The sequence below is a fragment of the Leptonotus elevatus genome, chromosome 1 (genome assembly GCF_054856555.1).
Source record: "Leptonotus elevatus isolate MCC_2025b chromosome 1, RoL_Lele_1.0, whole genome shotgun sequence".
NCBI lineage: Eukaryota > Metazoa > Chordata > Actinopteri > Syngnathiformes > Syngnathidae > Leptonotus > Leptonotus elevatus.
Genome location: NC_141239.1, coordinates 41,435,084 through 41,456,048, shown reverse-complemented (window position 1 = coordinate 41,456,048; position 20,965 = coordinate 41,435,084). Strand labels below are relative to the sequence as shown.

Here is a 20,965-nt window from a genome sequence, read left to right as displayed (position 1 = left end):
GAATGTGAGCCCATATTAGTGCTATGTTAGTCCATGAAAAGGCATACCGGTAATTTACTTTTTTTTTTTTTTGTATGTTTAATGGTCACTGTTTTAAACAAATACATGTGTGTAAATGACACAATAAAACAAATAATAAATAAGAACTGCAAAAAACAATACAATAAAAACACCTGTATTTCTTGTACAAAATGGTCCATTCAGATATTATGATTGTATTCAATTATGAAATCAAATACACTTATAAAAAGCTGTAACAATATCAAATAACATGAAACAATGTGATCATAAAAAAAAAAATATATATATTAATGTGTGAACTTTGACATCCAACAAGATGCCAAACAGGCAAAGAATTCCTGCATCAAATTAAGTTCAGAGTCTTGAGTCCTGTTTACTAACACAAAAATAACTACAGGTAATACTTAGTTGAGAATTTCGCTGTTCGTTTTCCTTTTCTACTTATTGTGTACAGGTCAGGAACTGACGTTTGCCTTATTGCCGCCAAGTGGCAGAAAGCGCTATTGTAACTGAAATCCAAATTAAAATCCTATTGGTCATCTCACAGCAGAAGTGGACAGTGGCTGACTTTTTCAGAGCTTGGTGGACAAGATCAGTTTTTTTTTTAAGGGATTGGACAATCACCAATCAATCATCTCTCAAAATTAAGGAAATTGCCGTTGATCCCGTTCCCGGCCTTTACTTTTCGTTTCCCACTTCACTCTTTTCCCGGATGTGTGTCAATAATTCCGTGTAATCACCCCTGTCACTGTTGTGTATATATATATATATATATATATATATATATATATATATATATATATATATATATATATATATATATATATACAGAGAGAGAGAGAGAGAGAGAGAGAAAAGAGAGAGAGAGGGAGAGAGAGAGAATCACCGTAAGCGTAATGGGATAGAGAGAAGGCAAAAAAGGAGGTGGTCTTAGGACGAGAGTGGCGGGAAAGCAGCTAGAAAGCGAGATGGTAGGGAGAGAGAGAAAGAGAAAGAGAGCGTGAGTGAGTGAGTGAGTGAGTGCGAGGGAGAGAGAAAGAGAGAGAGAGAGAGAGAGGTGTTAAAACGTGTGTTTCGGCTCCTCTCAAGCTAAGCACCGCTCAGTCCGAGCCGTAGTTTGCATCTCAAGCCATCTTCTTTCCCACCATTCCCAGCCTTCCTGGGGGTGCTCACTACGCAGGAAGCTCTTGTCATGGATGATAACGGCATGGAATTCATCAGCTGCAGGTAATCGGACTTTGAGGCACAGAAAGAGCACAAGAGAGGTCAGCCTCGAAAACAGACATGACGGGACGGCGCGCCAGCCGGGACGGACCCTGCGTCGAAGGCTCGTGAAGAAGAAGAAGAAGAAGAAGTAGAAGAAGACGACGAGCGGGAGGAAGAAGCGGGAGCTGATTTCTTGTTTCCCTTAATAATTAGGAGGGAAGAGTTGTGGCTTTTCAAGCGTGGCGGAACAATGCGTGGCTTCATCCTGCTGCTCCTCAACGGAACCGCTTGTTTGGTAAGGAAGACAAAGTCACTCCTTGGTGGTGGTGGTGGTGGTGGTGGGGGTCTTAATGATGCACAGAAGGATGTGGGGCTGCTTAAAATTGATTACAAAGTTGACAAACATAATGTGAGGAGCCATCAAAGTCAGCTTGTGGGAAGAATATCAAAGTAGCTGACAGTGTTTGGAAAATCACTACAGAATAATGCGTAGACGTGTTTTAATATACAACACATTCATATAGAGTATATGAAGATGTACTATGACTATATGAATACCGAAACAAGTCTGTTAACAGAATATATGGGCAATAACTTTCAAAACAAAATGAATAAAATGATATGAAACAAACAGCCCAAAACGGTCGACTACTGGTTAGCATGTTGGCCTCACAGTGGACAGTTTGTGGATTCAAATCCCAGAGTTTTCAAATTCTCCCTGTGCTTGCGTGTTTTCTGCGGGTGCTCCAACTTCCTGCTCCTTTCAAATAATTCAAAACAAAATGCTTATTTGGTTAATTCATACATATAAATAAATAAAAAGGATCCAGGTACGAATCTCGGCATATTTGTTTTGTGGTGTTTGAATATTCTTGTGTTTTTTCTCTGTTTTCCTCCTACATTTCCAATTTGTCTACTCTACAACCACATTTTTTTCACAGTTGCTGCTTATTAACCAATATTTGTTTATTTGGTTTATTCAACTAAACAACAATTAAGCAATGCCACACGAGAAGGATTGATACTGTGCTCACCAACCTTTTTGAAACTGATTCTGTTTCTGGTTCGTTCATTGTTTTCTAAACTAAAAGCCGATGTTAGCAAATGTCTTATTTTGCTTAAACACAAACAATCAGTCTGCTTTCATGAAGGACGATAGAAATCAGGAAATAATGACTGTTGAGAGGCTGAAATCAGACGATTTGGACACTTTTAAGCTGTTAAACGACTACTTCATTATTAAAACAGTCGATGAATTTGATCATCAATTAAACTTGACCCATGCCTCTTGCTTCAAAAGTCATTTGGCATAGGCAGAAAAATGGATGGATAGATTTGAAAACTTGCATTTTTTTTTTGTAAGAAAATGACATTGAAAAGCAAACTGTCCATAAAGAAAATGCTTTTGAAGACGATTCAAAAATAATGAATTAAAATGACTTATAGTCTAACGTGACAGGACGTCACGCGAAGAAGTATGTGACTCTCTGCTCATTTTTGCCACGTCATCTCCTTTTCTTCACACTCTGCATTACTTATGAATAAGCTTCAATGTGACCCCATCAGACTTTTTTTCCCTTGCACTTCTTGCATGAATACCTCAACTTAAACGCACGGCGAATGCGCCGGGCCAAAGTTTTACATTCAATGACATCAAATTCGTATTCAAAGGGCACTCAGGAAGCTTGCGTTTTTACCTGCTACTTTCAAGCATTTGAACTCACTGCATCGTGTAATTGCTATGTAATCATGAACGTTGCACTTGTGATCACTATCATCATAGGAAATACAGTATGCATGCTGTACTTTTAGGCATGTTTTACATACATTTCACTCAATGTGACCTTTGCTTTGAATCCACCAGCAATAATAAGAATTCAAGCTGCAAGCAACAATGAATAAGCAATTAACCCCATGGTCTTTGGGGGTGTAAAATTCGGGAGGCACGACGAGTATATAGAGTGTGTGATGTGTATGGCAGTTCCTGCCAGCAGGGGGCGCCAATGACTCTCATCATCCTCAAACACAGGACAACTTGGGAGTTGATTATTCCACTTTCATGTTTTATGGCGAGTCATCAAGCTAAGCCACTACGCCCACACACTATGGCCAACACTCAAAATTCTTCACAATTTGGCATCATCCATCTGTTTAGAAGGCTAAGTTTTAATTTGATTGCCATCAGACAAAATCACCTGGAAGGGCTCTCAGAAAAAGGCCCAAATTTGTCTAATTTAGAATAGTTGCTTGAAACCAACACGACAGGCGTTAGGGGCTGAATTTGTAAAACGTTGTTGAATTGAGTTAGTAAGTTTAGTGCTTTGTGGCAAATTTCAATCAAACGTCATCGCCAAAAGGGCAGACTTCATTTTCAGGTATAGCTTCTTGAAACTTTTTTTTTGTGGGTCTATTCATGATTGCTTCATATAACTGGCTTTGGGGACTGGGGCGCTACACCATTTTTGGGCTGTAATAACAAAATGTGGATTGTTTAAAATTGTGCATGTATGATACCATTAAAAATATGTCTAAAACCTTCTTTTTTTTTTTTTAATCCCTCTTGCGTCTTAAATTGGGCTCACCCACTAGCCTTTCATGTGTGCTTGCGCACAGGAAAAAAAGGACAAATAAATAAATAAATTTGCCTTTAATGAGAAATCAGCTCTTTAGTCACACGAGGGAAGTTGAAAACATCCTCCTCCTCCTTCTTGCTCGGAAGCCCGCGGGCTCAGCTGCCTCATTACAGAAAACCAAGGGAAAGGAGGGGTAAGAAGAAGAAGAGGAAGATGGGGGATGTGAATACTCAGGTAATAGTAAAAAAAAAAAGAATAATTGGCAGACACACTCACATTCACGTGATAATAGGATTAACACTCACTTTTTTGTACCCTGCAAGTATTCAAGACGAAAAAGAACGCATCAGCAGGGGATGGGTAATTCATTAGCGCCTTGACATTGATGAATTATGGAGTAATTCATGAATTAAGCCAACTAAGAAAAAAAATTGAGTAATTAAAAAGAGGATGATTTAAAATGCAATCATTTCTGTTGCAATGGCTTGCAAATCCCCCGAGAGAGAACGAAAGAAACCCTGACTCTCCAGGGACCTTCTGCAAATGGCCACAAAATACACACTCAGTGGACAATTCATTAGGTACACCTAAGGAATCCTGCCGCATAACGACAACACTCCCTTTTTGTAGATATATTCATTGGGCATTGTGCTTATCCAAGTGTACCGTAGCATACCAACAGCAACAGTGTTAAATAGTTTGCTTTTTTAGCCAGATGTGAGGATCGAAAATGATTGAAACGTCCCAAATATATTGAATTTGTACATATATTGACTCTTTTTTTTTTTTTAACAGTATAGCCTACTTACTGTAATATAATCAATACCGTGTCAAAATAAAGAAACTAAACACATTACATAACACATACAAAATATCAAGTAATATATAATGCACTGTTGGGTGAAAACCTCTTTTTCCAGATTTGGCCAATTTGTATTAATTTTTAAAAAATATTTTTTCCACAAATGGATACTATTGATATTTCTACAAATTACTGACTCATCTAAAGTCTTGAAAACAGCTTGCTCTCTTCGATGATGGAATGTTAATAGCTCAATTAAGAAGCTGGTTTTTTTTTTGCATGAAAAGTGATTGTTTGTGGAGATGCGACGATTCTGCCCGATGCCAGGGATATATTTATTGTCGCAGAAGTGCTCTATCGTGATCTTTGGTAAATCATTGCTTATCAATGTATTGTAAATGTTATAAATACACCAATTGTTGCAAAATTGCTGTATCAAGATATTATTATGAGTGATATTGTCGTGTATCCTAAATGTTCCCTTAAATGGCCAACCTGTTACTTGTGTGCACTTCATACCAAGTTTCGATGTGCCCGTTAAATCCCCTTAGAAAAGCAGCCGTCTTTCATCAAGCATGTCTGCTAAGTGAAGTGTGCATTCAATGTTAAAATATTCCAATAAGCAACAGTTTGTTCAGAAGGACGCTCACAGAGAGACTTCGAGATTTATTTTTATATTTCTACTTTCTATCCTTAATTAAAGTTGTTTGGTTTTGAGCACAGTGGGAGTAAGCGGAACAGTTTGTACCAGAACCAAAAAGGCAATTTTATGTGCTTGTTTGACTCTATCACAAATTGCAGCCAGAGTTATTTTTAATTAAACCATAATTCTAAACAAATTAATCGTGACTTTGAGCAACGATCCTAAACTTAAAAACAAATTAAAACGGCCAATCAGCATTCGATTATATTTCCAGAAACTCTGTGTGAATAAGGCTCATATTTTGAGGTCTCTTCTGCTTATCTGGCAGCGACCTCAACCTTGCAAGGCTCATAAAAAAGATACAGGAGGCGCTTGGTTTCCAACATTTCCAACATTTCCAAGATTTCAAATAGGACACATTTATTGTTTTTCATTTGATTGTTTTACATTCATGGCATGAAAGTCTTTTCAATACAAATGGACTGTAATTATGACTTTACGAGAGCTTTTCCATAATTTACTGATAGACTTGAGCGTGTAACTTTACACTTTAGTGCAAATTTGTCTGTCTAATGAATGCAACACCACCATAAACTAAGGACACTCCTAGAAACTGATACTGGCAGTGTTCTGCAATGTTATATACCAGGGCCACATATTTATTATGCGCTATAAATGTCACAATTATTTGCTGCTACAGTAGAAAAAACGCTGGTGTTCTACAAGGATGCATACTATGTCCACCATTTTTGGCATTGTATTCTACATAAATGTCACAATTACAAAACTAGTTGCTATTCAGTCCACATTTTTACAGTATTGAGCCAGTGATTTCCAACCGGGGTGATGAGAGAGATCACAAGGGATGACAATGTAAACTATCCCATTTTTTTTTGTTTTTTAAATTTGTGAATAAACTGAGACGTGATCAGAGAGACGTGATCATCGTTATTTCGCAATCTTTGTTTGGTGGTGTGCCGTGAGATTTTTATTTATTTTTCCATGTATAATGGGTGCTTTGATGCAGTAAATGTTAGGAAACACTCAGACCCAACAGGAATGTCAAAAATCATGGGACGGTAGAAAAACAGAGGTTGCCCGTAAGTGATACTAGATCCATTCTACAATTACTAGGTGTTGCAGTACAAAAGGTAAATTAGATTGATAGATACAGACAGACAGATAAATAGCTAAATGAAATTGGCTCATTTTTATGTGTTTTTAACAGGAGCATGGTGGCAATCAGGAATTTTGACAGTTTTTCGTCAACAGTACAAATACTGTAGAAACCCATTCAAGTTGATTCGGGATTCGCTGGTTAAACACTGAATAAACATGCAAACGCAGACTGCGAGTGAGTCCGAGCTCTAATATACAGAGAGGAAGAGAGAGCGAGCATGAGAGCGCGAGAAAAAGAAAGACAGACAGAGAGAGCCTGTGAGCCCTTTGATTCATGGACAATGTATCCATACTTTCTTTCTGTATATACTTTGGCTCTGTGATGTGGACCGCGAAATACGTCTCAAATGGGCTTTTTAAAATAATTGTTGTCGCTGCTCCATATATCCTCAATTCCCCCCGCAGGAATCCCAGAGCGCCTCTTAAAAGTCATCCATCCAACTGAGCTCCGCCGCTTTAATTGGAAAGGCTTGTTTTGAGGCAGGCCCGATCAGCTTGGAAGATGAGGAGGTCGGTCTTTGGGCGTTAAACGGCGCTGACAGCAGTCTACTTTTTGTCCAAACACGAGGGGGGCAGTAACAGGTTGTGTGTGCACAATTTCAAGATGGAAGGTCCGCTGTGGATTTTTTTACTATATTCCCTAGGAGAGAGTGATTTTATTTACGACTCCCCCTCAGGCTTCGCTCTCAAAAGGTAACAATTAAAAAGCACCTGCAGTCCCCAAATCATAATTTGCACACACAACAAAAACACACCACCAAATTCCCTCAGTAATGCCCCTTAGAAAGTCAGAAAACATTTCTGCCCCACACTAGTTTCATTGACTGACATGAAATCGGATGTCATTTTTTCGTCCTACTCGGGAATTTGCCAATTGAAATCAGGCATCTTGGCCATGCTATGATGTCACACAATGCGGCTTCAGCCTTCCAAAGTGTGTCGAACTGAACTCGACTGTCCAACCGGGTGTAAATAAGGCTTTCAAAAGCTGCTCTCCTTTTGTGGCGACACCTCAGCTTGGGAGCCCGAGGGGGTGCAAGCAGTCGGCTGGTGTATGAACCACTCTGCGGCGTGTGTGATCTGGTCAGCGTCAGGTTGGTGGTTGTGCATGAGTCAGACAGTTTTAGCCTGCGGCCAGGACTTCCTCTATTAGCACAGCGGCAGTTGTGCTCACCTGCTGCGTGACTCTTTGGGATTCAGTATAAAGATGTGTAGATAAGTGTCTCCAGTGCACAGAGGGGTACTAAAGTGTGTGGGGGGGGGGGGGGGGGGAGCACAAGGTGTGATCAATTTACTATCGATAGGTAGAAAAAAAAATCCCTTAACAATAAACAAAGAAAAAAATTGCCCAATGTCAAATTGGCTAACTGCCCAGTTAGTATTCTTGCTATGTATTTCTTTCTCAGCATTTTGTGTAGCATACAAACAACAACAACACTGACTCCGTAATGTCCCACCTATTTGAAAATTCAGCCCAGATAATCTGTTTCATTTAGCACCTTGAAATTTGGTAGCAATGTCGTTGAGTAGATGACAACAAAGTCCCAATTTTTCATCAGCTTTACATATAGGGGCCACATAGGACCACACTCTTGCTCAGTAGATGTATGACAAAAATACATGCGAACAGCAAACTCCATGTGTAATGGACGGCCATTAAATTGCATTGGGAAAATTATGTGTGTGGAACTTCCCCGCAGGCAGCATTGGTTCAATTTCCTCTCTTTGGTGGCGTAAATGTGTGAATGGTTGTTTGTGCCCTGTAATTGACTGGTGACCAATCTTTCGGCCTAAGTAAGCTAGGATAAGCTTCAGTTCTCTGCGACCCACAACAGGATAAATGGTATATCCCAGGGGTCTGCAAACTGCGGCTTTTGAGCCACATGTGGCTCTTTAGTCCCTCTCCTGTGGCTCCCTGTGGATCCCTAAAAAATTGTTTTGAAAAAATTATTCTTTTTACGTTTTAAATTTTTTGATCAAATATTCTTCAAATTAATTACTGATTAAATAAGCAATGAATAATTAAATATTCAAAAAATAGAGTCAACATTTTTAAGTTGTCAAAAAACTAAAGGTAGACGGAAACGTTTTTAAAAATGCCTAAAAATGTCCAAAAAGTGACCGTGAAAAAATGGTAGAAAAAAATGTCCACAGAATGTCTAATAAAGGAACAAGAGAGGCATGCAATTACCATATTACATCCATAAAATATCAGAAATTTAACAGAAAGGCAGAAGAGTCTAAACAAGTATAAAAAATGAAGTATGAAAAATTACCCCCCCAAAAAATCCCCCAAAACATAAGATGAAAGGCAGAAGAAAATGAATTTCAAAGCATATAATGCTGCACATTTTTCTGTTATGGTGCAGCTCTAATACGTTCTTGGACCCTCAGTACAACACACTGTTTTGTTCATCACAATGTTTAAATGTTTTGCGGCTCCAGACAGATTTTGGGTTATTTGTTTAGCCTAACACGGCTCTTTTGACAAGAAAGGTGGCTGGCCCCTGGTATAGCCGATGGATGGATACTGAACGTGGTTCAAATTTGGTTGCCATTGACAAAAATCTCATGAATGAGTTTGTCATGAAATTGAATTAAAACGGTTGCTTCCAACCAAAATGGCAGACTTGTGTCTTTCACAGCACGGCCTCTTGAGAAACTTCTGCATTTGAGCATAGCGGCGAGATGTTGACATGGGCATTTAGCCAAGTCTCGTTTCACACCTCTTACGTTCATTCTCATTTTTCCAATGCCATAGAAACTGATGGGGCAAAATACTGTAAGATGAATTTCATAAGTTAGCAGGCAGGCGTAGTGTCATTTAAAGCTGCTTTCCATCTGGGGACAGACCCCGCTGTCGTGCTTCCCGCCCTCCGCCGACTGGTCGATATCTTATCATGCAGAAACGTGATAGCCAATTCAGAAGCGCTCGCCCTGCCGAGCATACAAAATGAGCCGGTCTTCGGGGACCACACAATGGCGGAACGCGGTGGGTGAAGAGTTGAAAATGAAAACGGTGGTGAGTGTGTTAACCCCCACCGCACCATCAAAAAAGAAGTAAATGATTCATCAGGAGTCAAATGTTTCTGTTGAAATGACCTTTTTTTCCCCTTCTCGCACACAATACAGAGGAATAATTAGTTCTAAGGGCAAAAGCCGTTTTCAGACTTTTAATCGTGTAACACGGGAGCGCTCCCATGGCTAGCTTATTAGACGCCTGGGAGAAAAGCGAATAAAGCGGCTGGGCCGACACTTAAGACATGTGAGCTGCGCCGCTCTTTAATTAAAAATTGATGTCGTATTAGAGATGAAGATTTCAGCGCGACAGAGACGACAAGCGAGTGCTTATTCAACTCCCCGGGACTGGGACCAGCTTTTCAGCTCTGCCCAGGCACAGTCAGCCCGCATCACTTCATCTGCTCCTTTTACAGATATATGAAGAAGCGACAGATAGCGTTTAAATCATTATCGCAACACGTTTGCGCAGGGAAGATGAGTAGAGCTAATTTTTTTCCTGAGATAACAAGATTTACTGAAATCAAATTTCATCATGCTTTAAAAGCTGGTTTAAGACACTCACTGATCTCTATTAACGCCACCAAGCACAAAGAGGTGCCGTTTTTGATCATCGCAGTCTTGTAATGTAATAGAGTATAAATACTGTTACTGAATTTTCACTTAGCCGCCCTTTTCTTCATCATTAATCACTATACTTCTGTACTAATATGTTTCCCCTCTACACTATAAAATACTATTACTTCCAATACTTGAATACAAAACTACTTTGGAAATGTAAGTTCAGTAAATGTCAGGTTCTTTAGGACTTTTACTCGAGCAATAAATGCTTTTAAATCCAGGTTAAAAGCTTTGCTTTTCCCCCAATGTTTGAGATCTCTTAAACATTTTTAACAAATCAATATCACAGTACTGTATTTTAGTATTTTTTCTAAACCTACTATTATTTAATTCCCTTACTTTTAAAGGTTTTTTGTTAATGTGTTTAGATTTTGTCAATGTATGATTAAGCCACTTTTGTTTTGTTTTTCTGCTTTGCTTCTGAATGCTGTCGTGTTTGTAAATGCTTTTAGGTGTTGTGTTTGTTTTGTGTTTGTTTGCGTGAGGCACATTCAGTTTTCCTTGTGTATGAAATATGCTGTATAAATAAAGCTGCCTTGTTGTGCCTTTATTTCAACTCACTAGCTAATGCTAAATAAATGCTATATTGGCTGAGAAGTTCAACAACACTAAACAAGCCAATGCCTTCACCATTATCCCAAATTTTCTGCTCTGTCCCGACAGCAATTGGAATCTTGCTGTGCCGTTTACCTTGCTCGGGTCACGCATTGTAATATGGTACAAATATATACCGCTAGAAAGCACAGCTTGCGTTGTCTGACCAGTGAGTGGGGACTACATTTCCCATGATTCTTGCAAAAACAGGAAGTGGGTCTGGTTCCGGTCACCGCTTGCTACAGTGCTGCCGATTCGATGTGGATGCCAATGAGAATGCAGACATGAATTTGGAAGGAATTTAACAGTTACATTCCCTTTTACTGGGTTTGTCGTATGAATCGCTGTTTGATTGGCATATATATACGGTATATGGTAAAAAAATAAATAATAAAATGGGACGCAGGGACGAGACCTGTGTAATATCGGGACAAAACAATGAGGTTGGCGAAATCCGCCGGGACATGGGACCCAATGCTTAAAAACAGGATTGTCCCAGCCAAAATGCGACATCTGGTCACCCTACACTAATGGTAGCAGCTGGCCCTTTCAAAGGTACTATATCACGGTATTTTAAGCCTTTCCACAGTTAACTATAGGCATATCATGATTAAATCTTAGTTTTGACACCATGGCGATGTCATTTTTTTATGAAGAATCAGGTATTTCGCTAGCTATTTTTCTAACGCAGAAATAAATCGCTTGGAGCGCAGAATGACCTAGAACTTCTCATTGAGGGGGCGAATGGAGTAAAAAAAAAACACTTTGTTGATGTTTTTGGTGATGAATTAGCATTTTAACATGGCTAAAAGCTCCAAAAAGTAGATTTTTCACATTACTGTCCCTTTAACAATGACAAATAGATTGCATCAGATAATCTTTATTAGTCCCACAATTGGAAAATTTACATTGTTTCAACAGCAATAGTGGTTACAGAAATGGTACTTACAGGACACAATAGAGAAAAAAAGAAATATTAAGCAAGGAGGAAACACAAATGTAGGCTACCCATACATGAACCTGCCCACCGTGCAGAGGTAAGAGAGGTTCATGCGGTACCTCACAAACGACCAAGTCGGAGAAAATCCAGTGCCAGCGCTGCCAGCCACAACTGTGTAAGCAGCAGGTTCGTGTCCCTGAAGTCCCACTCATGTCGGCACCACGAGCTTGGCCATCTTATTGAGGATGGATCTAGCATGCGCCATGATAGAAAACGCGATGACGGGTTGACATCGTCTCCGCCTTGCTCAACGTCACTCGTCTCTTCAACTTCAGCTCACTCTCGGGTCACACGCCTGTAGCCGTCATTGTGTTAGCATGTAGCGCTAACAGCTGATCTCGTCTATAAACATAAGCCTTGGCTCTGAGCCAGTACAAATTGCAGCATCCATGCCCATGTTTAGACAGTAGAAGAAACACTGAAGTTCTGAACATAGCACAAACAAACGAGGTAAAAAAGATGAGAATAGCCTATAGTGGGCTGGAGCGGCTAAAACAGGCTGCCACTCTATTATTTTTTAATTGCACTACACTTATAGTTAATTGCAGAATGATGTGATAATTAGATAATTATGTATCATGTTTGACTGGTTGACACTCTGCCCTGTCAGCAGTCACCTGTTTGAGCTGAAATGATGGCTCAGATCCCACTTAAACGTTCCCCTTCCCGCCCGTGCTATTTTATGCCGAGCGTGACCCCCGCACCGCCACAGGAAGCGGCATTAAAGCGCTGTCGCTGTCACGGTAACAGGCTGGTAATCGCCAGCCGGAGCCAGGGGAGGGCCGGGGGAGATTGCGCCCCCCGCAGAGAGTATAGGAGCCTGGGGGCCGCCACTCACTCAGGCTGAATGACTCGCAATTACCGCCAGCGACGGAGACGCCACCGTCGCCTGCCTCGCGCGCGGCCTCCGCGGCTAAGCTAATGTGACAAACGGCGGAATCGCAGCCGACCGACACCAATCACGATCTTGTTTTTGTATCGTCTGTGTCGTAGTCTTGGGAGTGTTCGTCAACTTCAAATGAGCCAAGGCACATATTTTACATAACACCACCAAACAAAAATTCGAAAAAATAGTACAGAGTGGACCCTTTTTGGAGGGGAACCTATACCCATTATTAATGGTAATCCTTGCTTATTTACATTTGGCAAACAACCCTGCTTATTTGTCTGTATCAAAACGTGTTTTTCATGGCAGTAATAGGGAGTATCAAATATTCTATCTATTTGCGGTTCACTTCACAAATTCACCATTGATGTTTTCTTTCCTGTGTAGCTATCCTGGGATATTCACTAAAAAAAGACCAAAATTATGTAATTTGTGTTCTTCCTACAATAATCGAATATGTCACTAGATGGCGCCAACGCCTTGGCTGATAGGAAAGTAGTAACTGGTGCCAAGGAAGTATGTTGACATTACGACATCGTTGAATGTCGGGGGAGGAGCTAAGTCTATCCTGAAATGTTGGTGGAAGTTTGGGAGAGTTTTCGCAAAATGCATGCACACGAGCACCAATCATCTGTAATCCTTTTATTTTTAAGGGTAAAGGTGAAAAATGGGTTTGAAATGATATTAAATATTTTGGGGAACACGGTTTCTATTATATTTATGTTTCAATCTATCAAAATAGGTAATTATAAAATAAAAAAAGAGGTATATTAGGTAAATTTAGAGGTAATTATGCCCTGATTTTCGTGTTTCACAGCAGCACTTCATCCTATCTCCTTGCTGAACGTGAGATTCACTTTCGAAATCATGATGATCTCACAATTTATCACAAATTTAACTAGATTGTAACTCGTTACTCATTTTCAGAATTAATAATAAATAATAATTTAAATTTGACAACCTGTTGCTATCTGTGCAACATATATATTTTTTTTTACCGCCAACTAAACAGGCCCAGTTTCATTCTGAATAAGCCTGGATCATTATTCGTAGATATACTTTTCGCTTGGTGGAGAGCCATGAAACTTTTGTAATATGTAATATATAAAAGCTATGAAACATTGGTCTAGGTGAGCACAAAAATATGGTACATTCAACAACCCTCATGTTAAAAAGAATGGGTGGGGGGGAGGGGGTAACTTTATGCAGTACCCAGACTAGCCTGCGAGAGGCAACAATGTGCCACAGGGCTTCCAGACCACCAGAAAAGGCAAAGAAGAAGATAGGCTAGCCCAATTTGGTGGTAAATTTCTTCTTCCCTTAACCGTCATTAGGTGCATTTTCATTACAGTTTTTTGCAAAAATAAAAGCGATATTTAACTATTTCGATAAAGTACAATTTCAACTTGCCGGTGTTTCCACTGAAAAGCGTTTTGCTTCTGAGGCGCAATTCTAGTAATGTCCCGTCTCACGGGATCTCGCAGTTTTGTAGGAGGTGCTCATGATGTTTAGGGAAGGCAGACGCCCGGAATTTTTAATATTACTTTAAAACCATCTCATCAGGCGGGTTCGGGCATTTGGTGTTGATGTTGTGTGTGCGCGCACTTATAACTTAGGTTATGGTGCGGACGGATGGATTTTAACGACGACGTGCGCCGTATGTCGCTCGTTTGCTCGTTACCATTTCTCATACAACGATACGGTACGTGCATTGAACGGCGGCATATTGGCTCCATAGCTGAATCGCTTTGTGCTTAGAAAGACTTGTTATGCCCTACGGAGGCAGCTCCGACACAAAAGCGAGTGGCCCCGTACTTCCTACTTCTTTTTCCTCCGTGCTGGGCGGGGGTCACATGACTAAAGGGAATGCGCAAAAACCCTAACCCTTTTGCGAAATACTTCTATTTCGACACTTCTCAAAATTAGGGCTTGATATCGATTCAGATTTCCAAAATCGATTCGATTTGATTCAGAAGGGCCCGATTCGGTTCACATTGATTTTCAATTCAGTTAAGGATTTCATGCAGTACCAAATGTACTTTTATTTTGAAGACATTCTCAGAAGTACCGATGTTGCAAATAGTAGAAACTTTTTTCTCCTACTTGGAACATTAGTAAAAATATGAATATTTACATTTATAATTGAATCCAATGCAGTTACATTCATCATGTATATTTTATTTAACATGACCTGATCAAAACAATAAATAATTATTTAAATCAATTGCAACTACAGTGCTATGTAAATAGAAAGGCAAATCACAACATTCACATTCCTGCAACGGTTTTTATGCTAAGGTTCCAGTGGTTAATAAATTAAAAAAAACTAATTAACATGAGAGACACAGTCATAGTGCATAATTATGCATCCACATTTTGTGTTTTTATGTCCAATTTCTTACCATAGTTTTTTTTTGGGGGGGGGAGGGGTATTTGTCTTCTTCTTTTTCTTTCTTCTTTTCTTCGTTTAATTACTGCCACATGCAGGCACTCCGTTTAATAATGTGGTGGTAATGCACCAGAAGCACCTGCCAACCGCAATAAGAAAGAAGAAGAAGTCATGCATTACCGCCAGTGGCCTTCTTCATAGCCATAGGTATCTATGCTAAAGAAGGGGGCGCTAATGAACCAAAAGTATTTAGACAACCATCAAATGGAAGTAGAAAAAGTAGTCCGTAGTCTTGTATAAGTTATAGTGTAGTATGACTAATTTACTATTTAGAGCAGCAAGATGCACAGTAAATGATCAGGATTCTACTTTTGGCTCCAATGTGGCGCAGAATTTTAGTTAAGGTAAGCCATTTAAAACCACTACAAAAAAAAAACAGGGTGCGTTTGCATGTGTGTATTTTTCGAGAGGGAGACCCGCGATGCGATCCGCTTGCATTAAAACGCAGCTCGTTTTTTAAAGTTATATAGCAATCAGCATTTCGGAGCAGCTCATCCTTGAGTTCTTTCCTTTCTTTGTAAGCACTGGGCTCCTTTTGGGGTACTCTGGAAAATAGAAGGGCACATTTGAACAACGCTCACACGAGGTTTCGAACAAGTACGTGCTCGCCTCTGGCACATTAATTTACTGGAAAAAGCCATATTAAAAGTATCGATACATGGTTTTATGAATCGACATTGGGCTATAAAAAGCAATATTGAAAATGTATGATACAAATGAGACATTTGTGTTTTTTTGTGTTATTACTAGGGCCATGGCGGAGGTCTGCTCTCCACTGTTTGCTTTCCTAGATGTTCTTTCCCTAAGCAATCCATCCTATCCCATTTTGCTTACATTGCACAAGTAAAAGTTAGAAAGCGTGCCGCTGATGGTTAAATCTTACACCTCATATACTCCCCTGCCGCGCTTAAATGCAAAGTGGCGACAAAGTTGTAGCCGTGTGCATTCTTTCCGGAAGGATGTAAAGCATAAAAGTAATGCCCGTTGTAATATTCAACAATAAAAAAAAAATAGAGGAGTTGTCAGGCCACAGCGCCGACCTTTTTGAGATGATTCAGCGTTCCGTGGGGATGGAAACTCTTCAAACATATGCAAATGAAACATAAAAAGACAAAAGCACAGGAGGCAAATTAAACTCTACTTAAAGGAGAAACATGGGTGTCCCCTTAGCAAAGCCTTTTATTCTTCTTTGGAGATGCTCACGCGCGAGACTCCAAAGCTAATTTTGCCACGAGGAATGATGACACTGCATTCCAGAAATATAGGAAGTTGGAAAACTTTGCCCCTCTCCATCGTAGAAATGCTACAAAACACTCGCAGAAAATTGCCGTACATCTGTTTGACATCACACTTGAATGAAATCGTATAAGGTACAAGTTTCACCTGTTAAGTGGAACTCCAGTACTGAAATCAATTCATTCGCTGATAGTGATGTGTGTAAATATTCTCCTTTATATGTTGTGATTCTGAAAAATGTTGGTTAACTGCCAAACAAGATTACATTTGTCGTCGTCACATACAAAAACAAGCTAATTGGATCCTCTGTTTTTGTTTGGCTTGCCTGAGTGGGGGTATTTCAGACCTCTCCCAAGGAAGAGTAGCACATAATGCTGCGACTTCAGGGCAAATCAATGCATATCAGACCTTCACAGCCTGACGACAAGCTGTGAATGTTAAACATGAAAGCATATTGGATTTACATGCATTTGTTACACTTGTTTTTGGAGTTTTATCTGACACATTGAAATTTGTTCATGCTAATGCTGCATCTCCTTTAAATGGCGTTATGCTCTAAAACATAAAAAAGAAAAGACTACATTTCTAATCTCAACCATGTTTTTTTTTTTTTTTATCATTGGACTGTCCTCACTGAATTGGGATATTTGAGGTCAATTACTCGCAGATTAAAAAGTTTTGGGTATCATTATAACTTCATTTTTATACGTCGGTCCCTTATAAGACAAGGGGCCACTATGTTTATAGCAGTCTGATTATGACTTCTTGATGGCGAGGCAGAGCCATTTGATTGACAGGTAATAAGAGGACAGGCCATGCCTCACGGAAATCCACATTACAAAAGAAGAAGAAAAAAAAAGCGTGAATCCTCTCATCTGTGACCAAAGGGCAAAACGACGGGAATTCCTCGCTGTTGGTATGAGAGGAAATCCCGAGTTTTTTCGGCAAGACAGAAAATCGATAGCAACCCGCCGTCCGCGGCGCGTCGGAACAAATCCGTCCGGCCGCCTCGGATCGGCGGAATGAAAACGAGTCTGAGTTAATCATCCCTGAGGAAGCTGCCGCTGTCAGGACAGTAGACGGAAGAGGAGCGTAGATGGAGCTGCATGCATAATGCATTGCGGCATCGTCTCTGTGGGTTTACGCACGCACACACGCACGCTCTCCTTATATTTGCATCGCTCATCAGCTAAGTGAGGATTCCCATAGGACGCCATCATCATGGCCGGCGGCACATTAGATGCAAACTACCTGCTAATCCAGGGGTGGGCAAAGTATGGCCCGCAGGCTGCATACGGCCCACTGCGCACTTACATCAGGAAAGGAAGAGTCCTGTTATCTGTGGCATTAACGGTTTTATCTTTTAAATGTGTTTCTTCACTTCCTTTGTAATTCTTTAAAAAGTGTTCATCTTTCTGTGTTGCTGCACTGTTTGTGTTCACTTATCATTTGCTCAAAAGGTAACAACACCATAAAGGAGGCTAATTGTTAGCCCTTATGCAAATGGTGTTTCCCATTGTAAGTTATTATTTCATTATTCATGATTTCATTCATTATTTCGTCTTTCTGTGTTGCTGCACTGTTTGTGTTCACGTATCATTAGCTCAAAAGGTAACAATAACACCACATAGAGGCTAATCCAGGCATAGGCAAGTTCGGTCCTAGAGAGCCGCAGTCCTGCATGTTTTCGGTGTCTCCTGCCTCCAAACCAGGTGTTTCAAATCATCAGCTCTTAATTACGGAAACATGCTGGACTATGACTAGGACCGAACTTGCCTACCCCTGGGCTAATCGTTAGCCCAAGTGCAAATGGTGTTTCCCATTGTAAATTAGCATTGAGCTAATGGATGCTGTTTTATATACACAACTTGTAATTATTTTTGTTTTATGTAAATAAACAGGTTCAAGCCTTTTTTTTTTGGAAGAATATTTACAAGTTATATCTGCAAATTGCTGCTTGTTGCAAATTGAGCTAAGTCTCCTGGCATGTATGGTGATAGAGTGCTCGCATCTCAAGTATGTGCTCACAAGTCAAAGCAAAAATCGGCCAATTGATGGCTCTCTGCACTGTAAACCCGAACGTTCGAAATAATCAAATAGATTAAGTGCACAATATTCAAAGTTTTATGAAAACTACTACTAACTTAACTTTTTAAAGGTGGTGTAAGTATTTATACTTTTATGAGTACTTTAACTCTTTGACTGCCAGACGTTTTCAGAAAAGGGATGCCGCCAGTGCCAGCCGATTTAAGCATTTTGACTGATCTTTCAAGGTCCACAGAAAATGTTCTGTTTGGACTATGGAAACACACGTACTACCAAATGAAAGATTGGACTTTCATCTTTCATCAGAAAAAAAAAGTTTGTTTCTACCTTATTCCGTTCTTTAGTAATCAACAATAGAAAATGGTTAGTTTGATCCAATTTCGCCTGTTTTGGACCAAAATATGGAGAAATCAAGCTTTTAGTGAAACGATATTATTTCATGCATTCTAGTGAATTTTACACTTCTTTTTGTCCATGAATGATGCCACAAACACCTAAATAGTGCTTTACTTCTATAAAACACTACCACCAAGAATGAAAAAGTGTTTTTTGATAGCAAAATACGTTTATTTACATTCAACAGTGTAACAATTTGACAACAATTTGGCAAACTATTTACAAATGTGTGCAACTGTGGTGCTATTTACAAATATGTGGATGTTTCAACGACAGTTTTTCTTTTTGTAACACTCTCCTGCGTGCAAAGAGACGCAACAGCATTTGCACAACAGATTGCCTCTTCGCGTGCGCCACTTTCTTGCAGGCCGTTTTTTTCCGGGGAATAGCAAGTATATACTGCAGTGTGTCATCAAGTCTAATATCAGGATCATGCTACGGTTTCGTTACGTCTCGCTTCCCCGTGTCCTTCAGTTGCTATACCGGGTGGTAGGAGATGTTCTGATCCATTTTATCCACTCCATTCATGGTGGCATCGTAGTCCAGAAACAGTGTCTTCTCCGTGATCAGACTGTACCCGCTCCTCCGATGAATATGCATTGGACTCGGGGTACTCTTCATTGTCCGATCGAATGTCCGCTTGTGCAGCTCCGCGTTTTCCGGCGTTAGCAGCGCTAGCCGGTGAGGCTTTATGACGAGAGAATAACGGCCGCGTCAATGCTTCCAACTCCGGCGTCATCCTCGGGAGTGACCATCATCATCATCATCAATGTGCATTGGTCGATGCTTTTCGACTACTCTCCATCGTCCGATCGAATGTCCGCTTGTGCAGAAGTACCCGGCCGGCTATTGTGCGCGTTTTCCGGCCTTAGCAGCGCTAGCCGCGCTAGCCGCGCTTAGCCGGTGAGGCTTACTACGTGATCGTAAACACGTCCAGGCTTCCAACTTTGGCGTCAAACTCGGAGTCATCATCATCATCATCATCAATCTGCATTGGTCGATGCCAACTCTCCATCGCCCGATCGAATGTCCGCTTGTGCAGAAGTACCCGGCCGGCTATTGTGCGCGTTTTCCGGCCTTAGCAGCGCTAGCCGCGCTAGCCGCGCTTAGCCGGTGAGGCTTACTACATGATAGTAACAGTCGCGCCAAAGCTTCCAACTTTGGCGTAGAGCTCGGAGTCATCATCATCGTTGACATCAATGCGCTTTTTAGTATTGATTGATGCTTTCCGTCTTTGAAAAAAATGCTCAAGCGTGAGCTGCTTGTAACCGGTTGCTTGGTCAGCCATTGTGGCTTCATCAGCCATTGTCTCCTCAACACTCTAGCTCCGCCTCACGTCTTCTACTGACGCCCACGGTGGGCGGCCCATCCAACCTTGTGCAAAGAGAGTCATCGCTGCCCTCTAGGGGCCAAAACGAGTCTTTGACTAATCATATCTGCCTGATACTTTCAGCACAGCTGCCCAAGGCTTTCCTGCACCCGTTTTTGAAAAAAAAAAAAAAAAAAACATAGGGGACGTCTTTTAACGTCCTCGGCGCCCTTCCCTAGGTTTATGCTAAACGTTTTATAACGTTTATGGCAGTCAAAGAGTTAAACTATACTAGTTTTTGGGTAACTTAATTAAATTAGCTGATGTATCATAATTAATTTTAATTAATTAATTAATTAATTAATTTTATTTTAGCCCTATAGTTGACATTGCAAATGATCATTTGTTCTCAGTTATCTATCTGGTTTAAATAAATTAATAATAATTTATGTTAAATTATGAACATATGCTCATAGCTGGCAGCATGGTGGCCGAAAGGTTAACATGTCTGCTTCCTAGTCCAGAGGTTGTGAGATTGAATCCGGCCCTCTGGCCTTCCTGGCTGGAGGTTGCATGTTCTCTACGTTCCTGCGTGGGTTTTCTCCGGGTGCTCCAGTTTTCTCCCACATTCCGAAAAATATGCATGGTATATATTAATTGAACACTGAATTGTCCCTAAATTGTCTGTGTGTGCCCTGCGATTGGCTGGCAACCAGTTCAGGGTGTACCCGCCTACTTCCCGAAGACAGCTGGGATAGGCTCCAGCATTCCTGCGACCATCGTGAGAACACTGTGTACTCATGGTTTGGACTTCTGTTAACTTAATCCAGTGGTTTTATAACATTTATAAGTTAGTAACTAAGAATAATTGAGTTGCTGTAGATAGAAAGTATCTAAGTAACTATGTATCAAAAAATATAATTTGGTGTAATCAAACCATTCAAGTTCTGCATAACTTTATCTTTTGAGTTGATCCACTCAAAAAA

General features: G+C 40.3%; 1 protein-coding gene across 2 annotated transcripts in view; it reads left to right on the top strand.

Moving 5' to 3' along the window:
- Nucleotides 1-1,015: 1,015 nt before the first annotated feature.
- Nucleotides 1,016-20,965, top strand: part of LOC147182234 (neurexophilin-1) — a 34,869-nt gene continuing 14,919 nt past the window's right edge. For both annotated transcript variants that reach the window (XR_015090489.1, XM_086058941.1), the window contains exon 1: nucleotides 1,016-1,522. Coding sequence is in view for 1 of the 2 variants with exons in the window: in XM_086058941.1 (XP_085915067.1) it covers nucleotides 1,478-1,522 (45 nt within the window). In the remaining variant the exon portion in view is untranslated. The remainder of the gene's footprint in view (nucleotides 1,523-20,965) is intronic.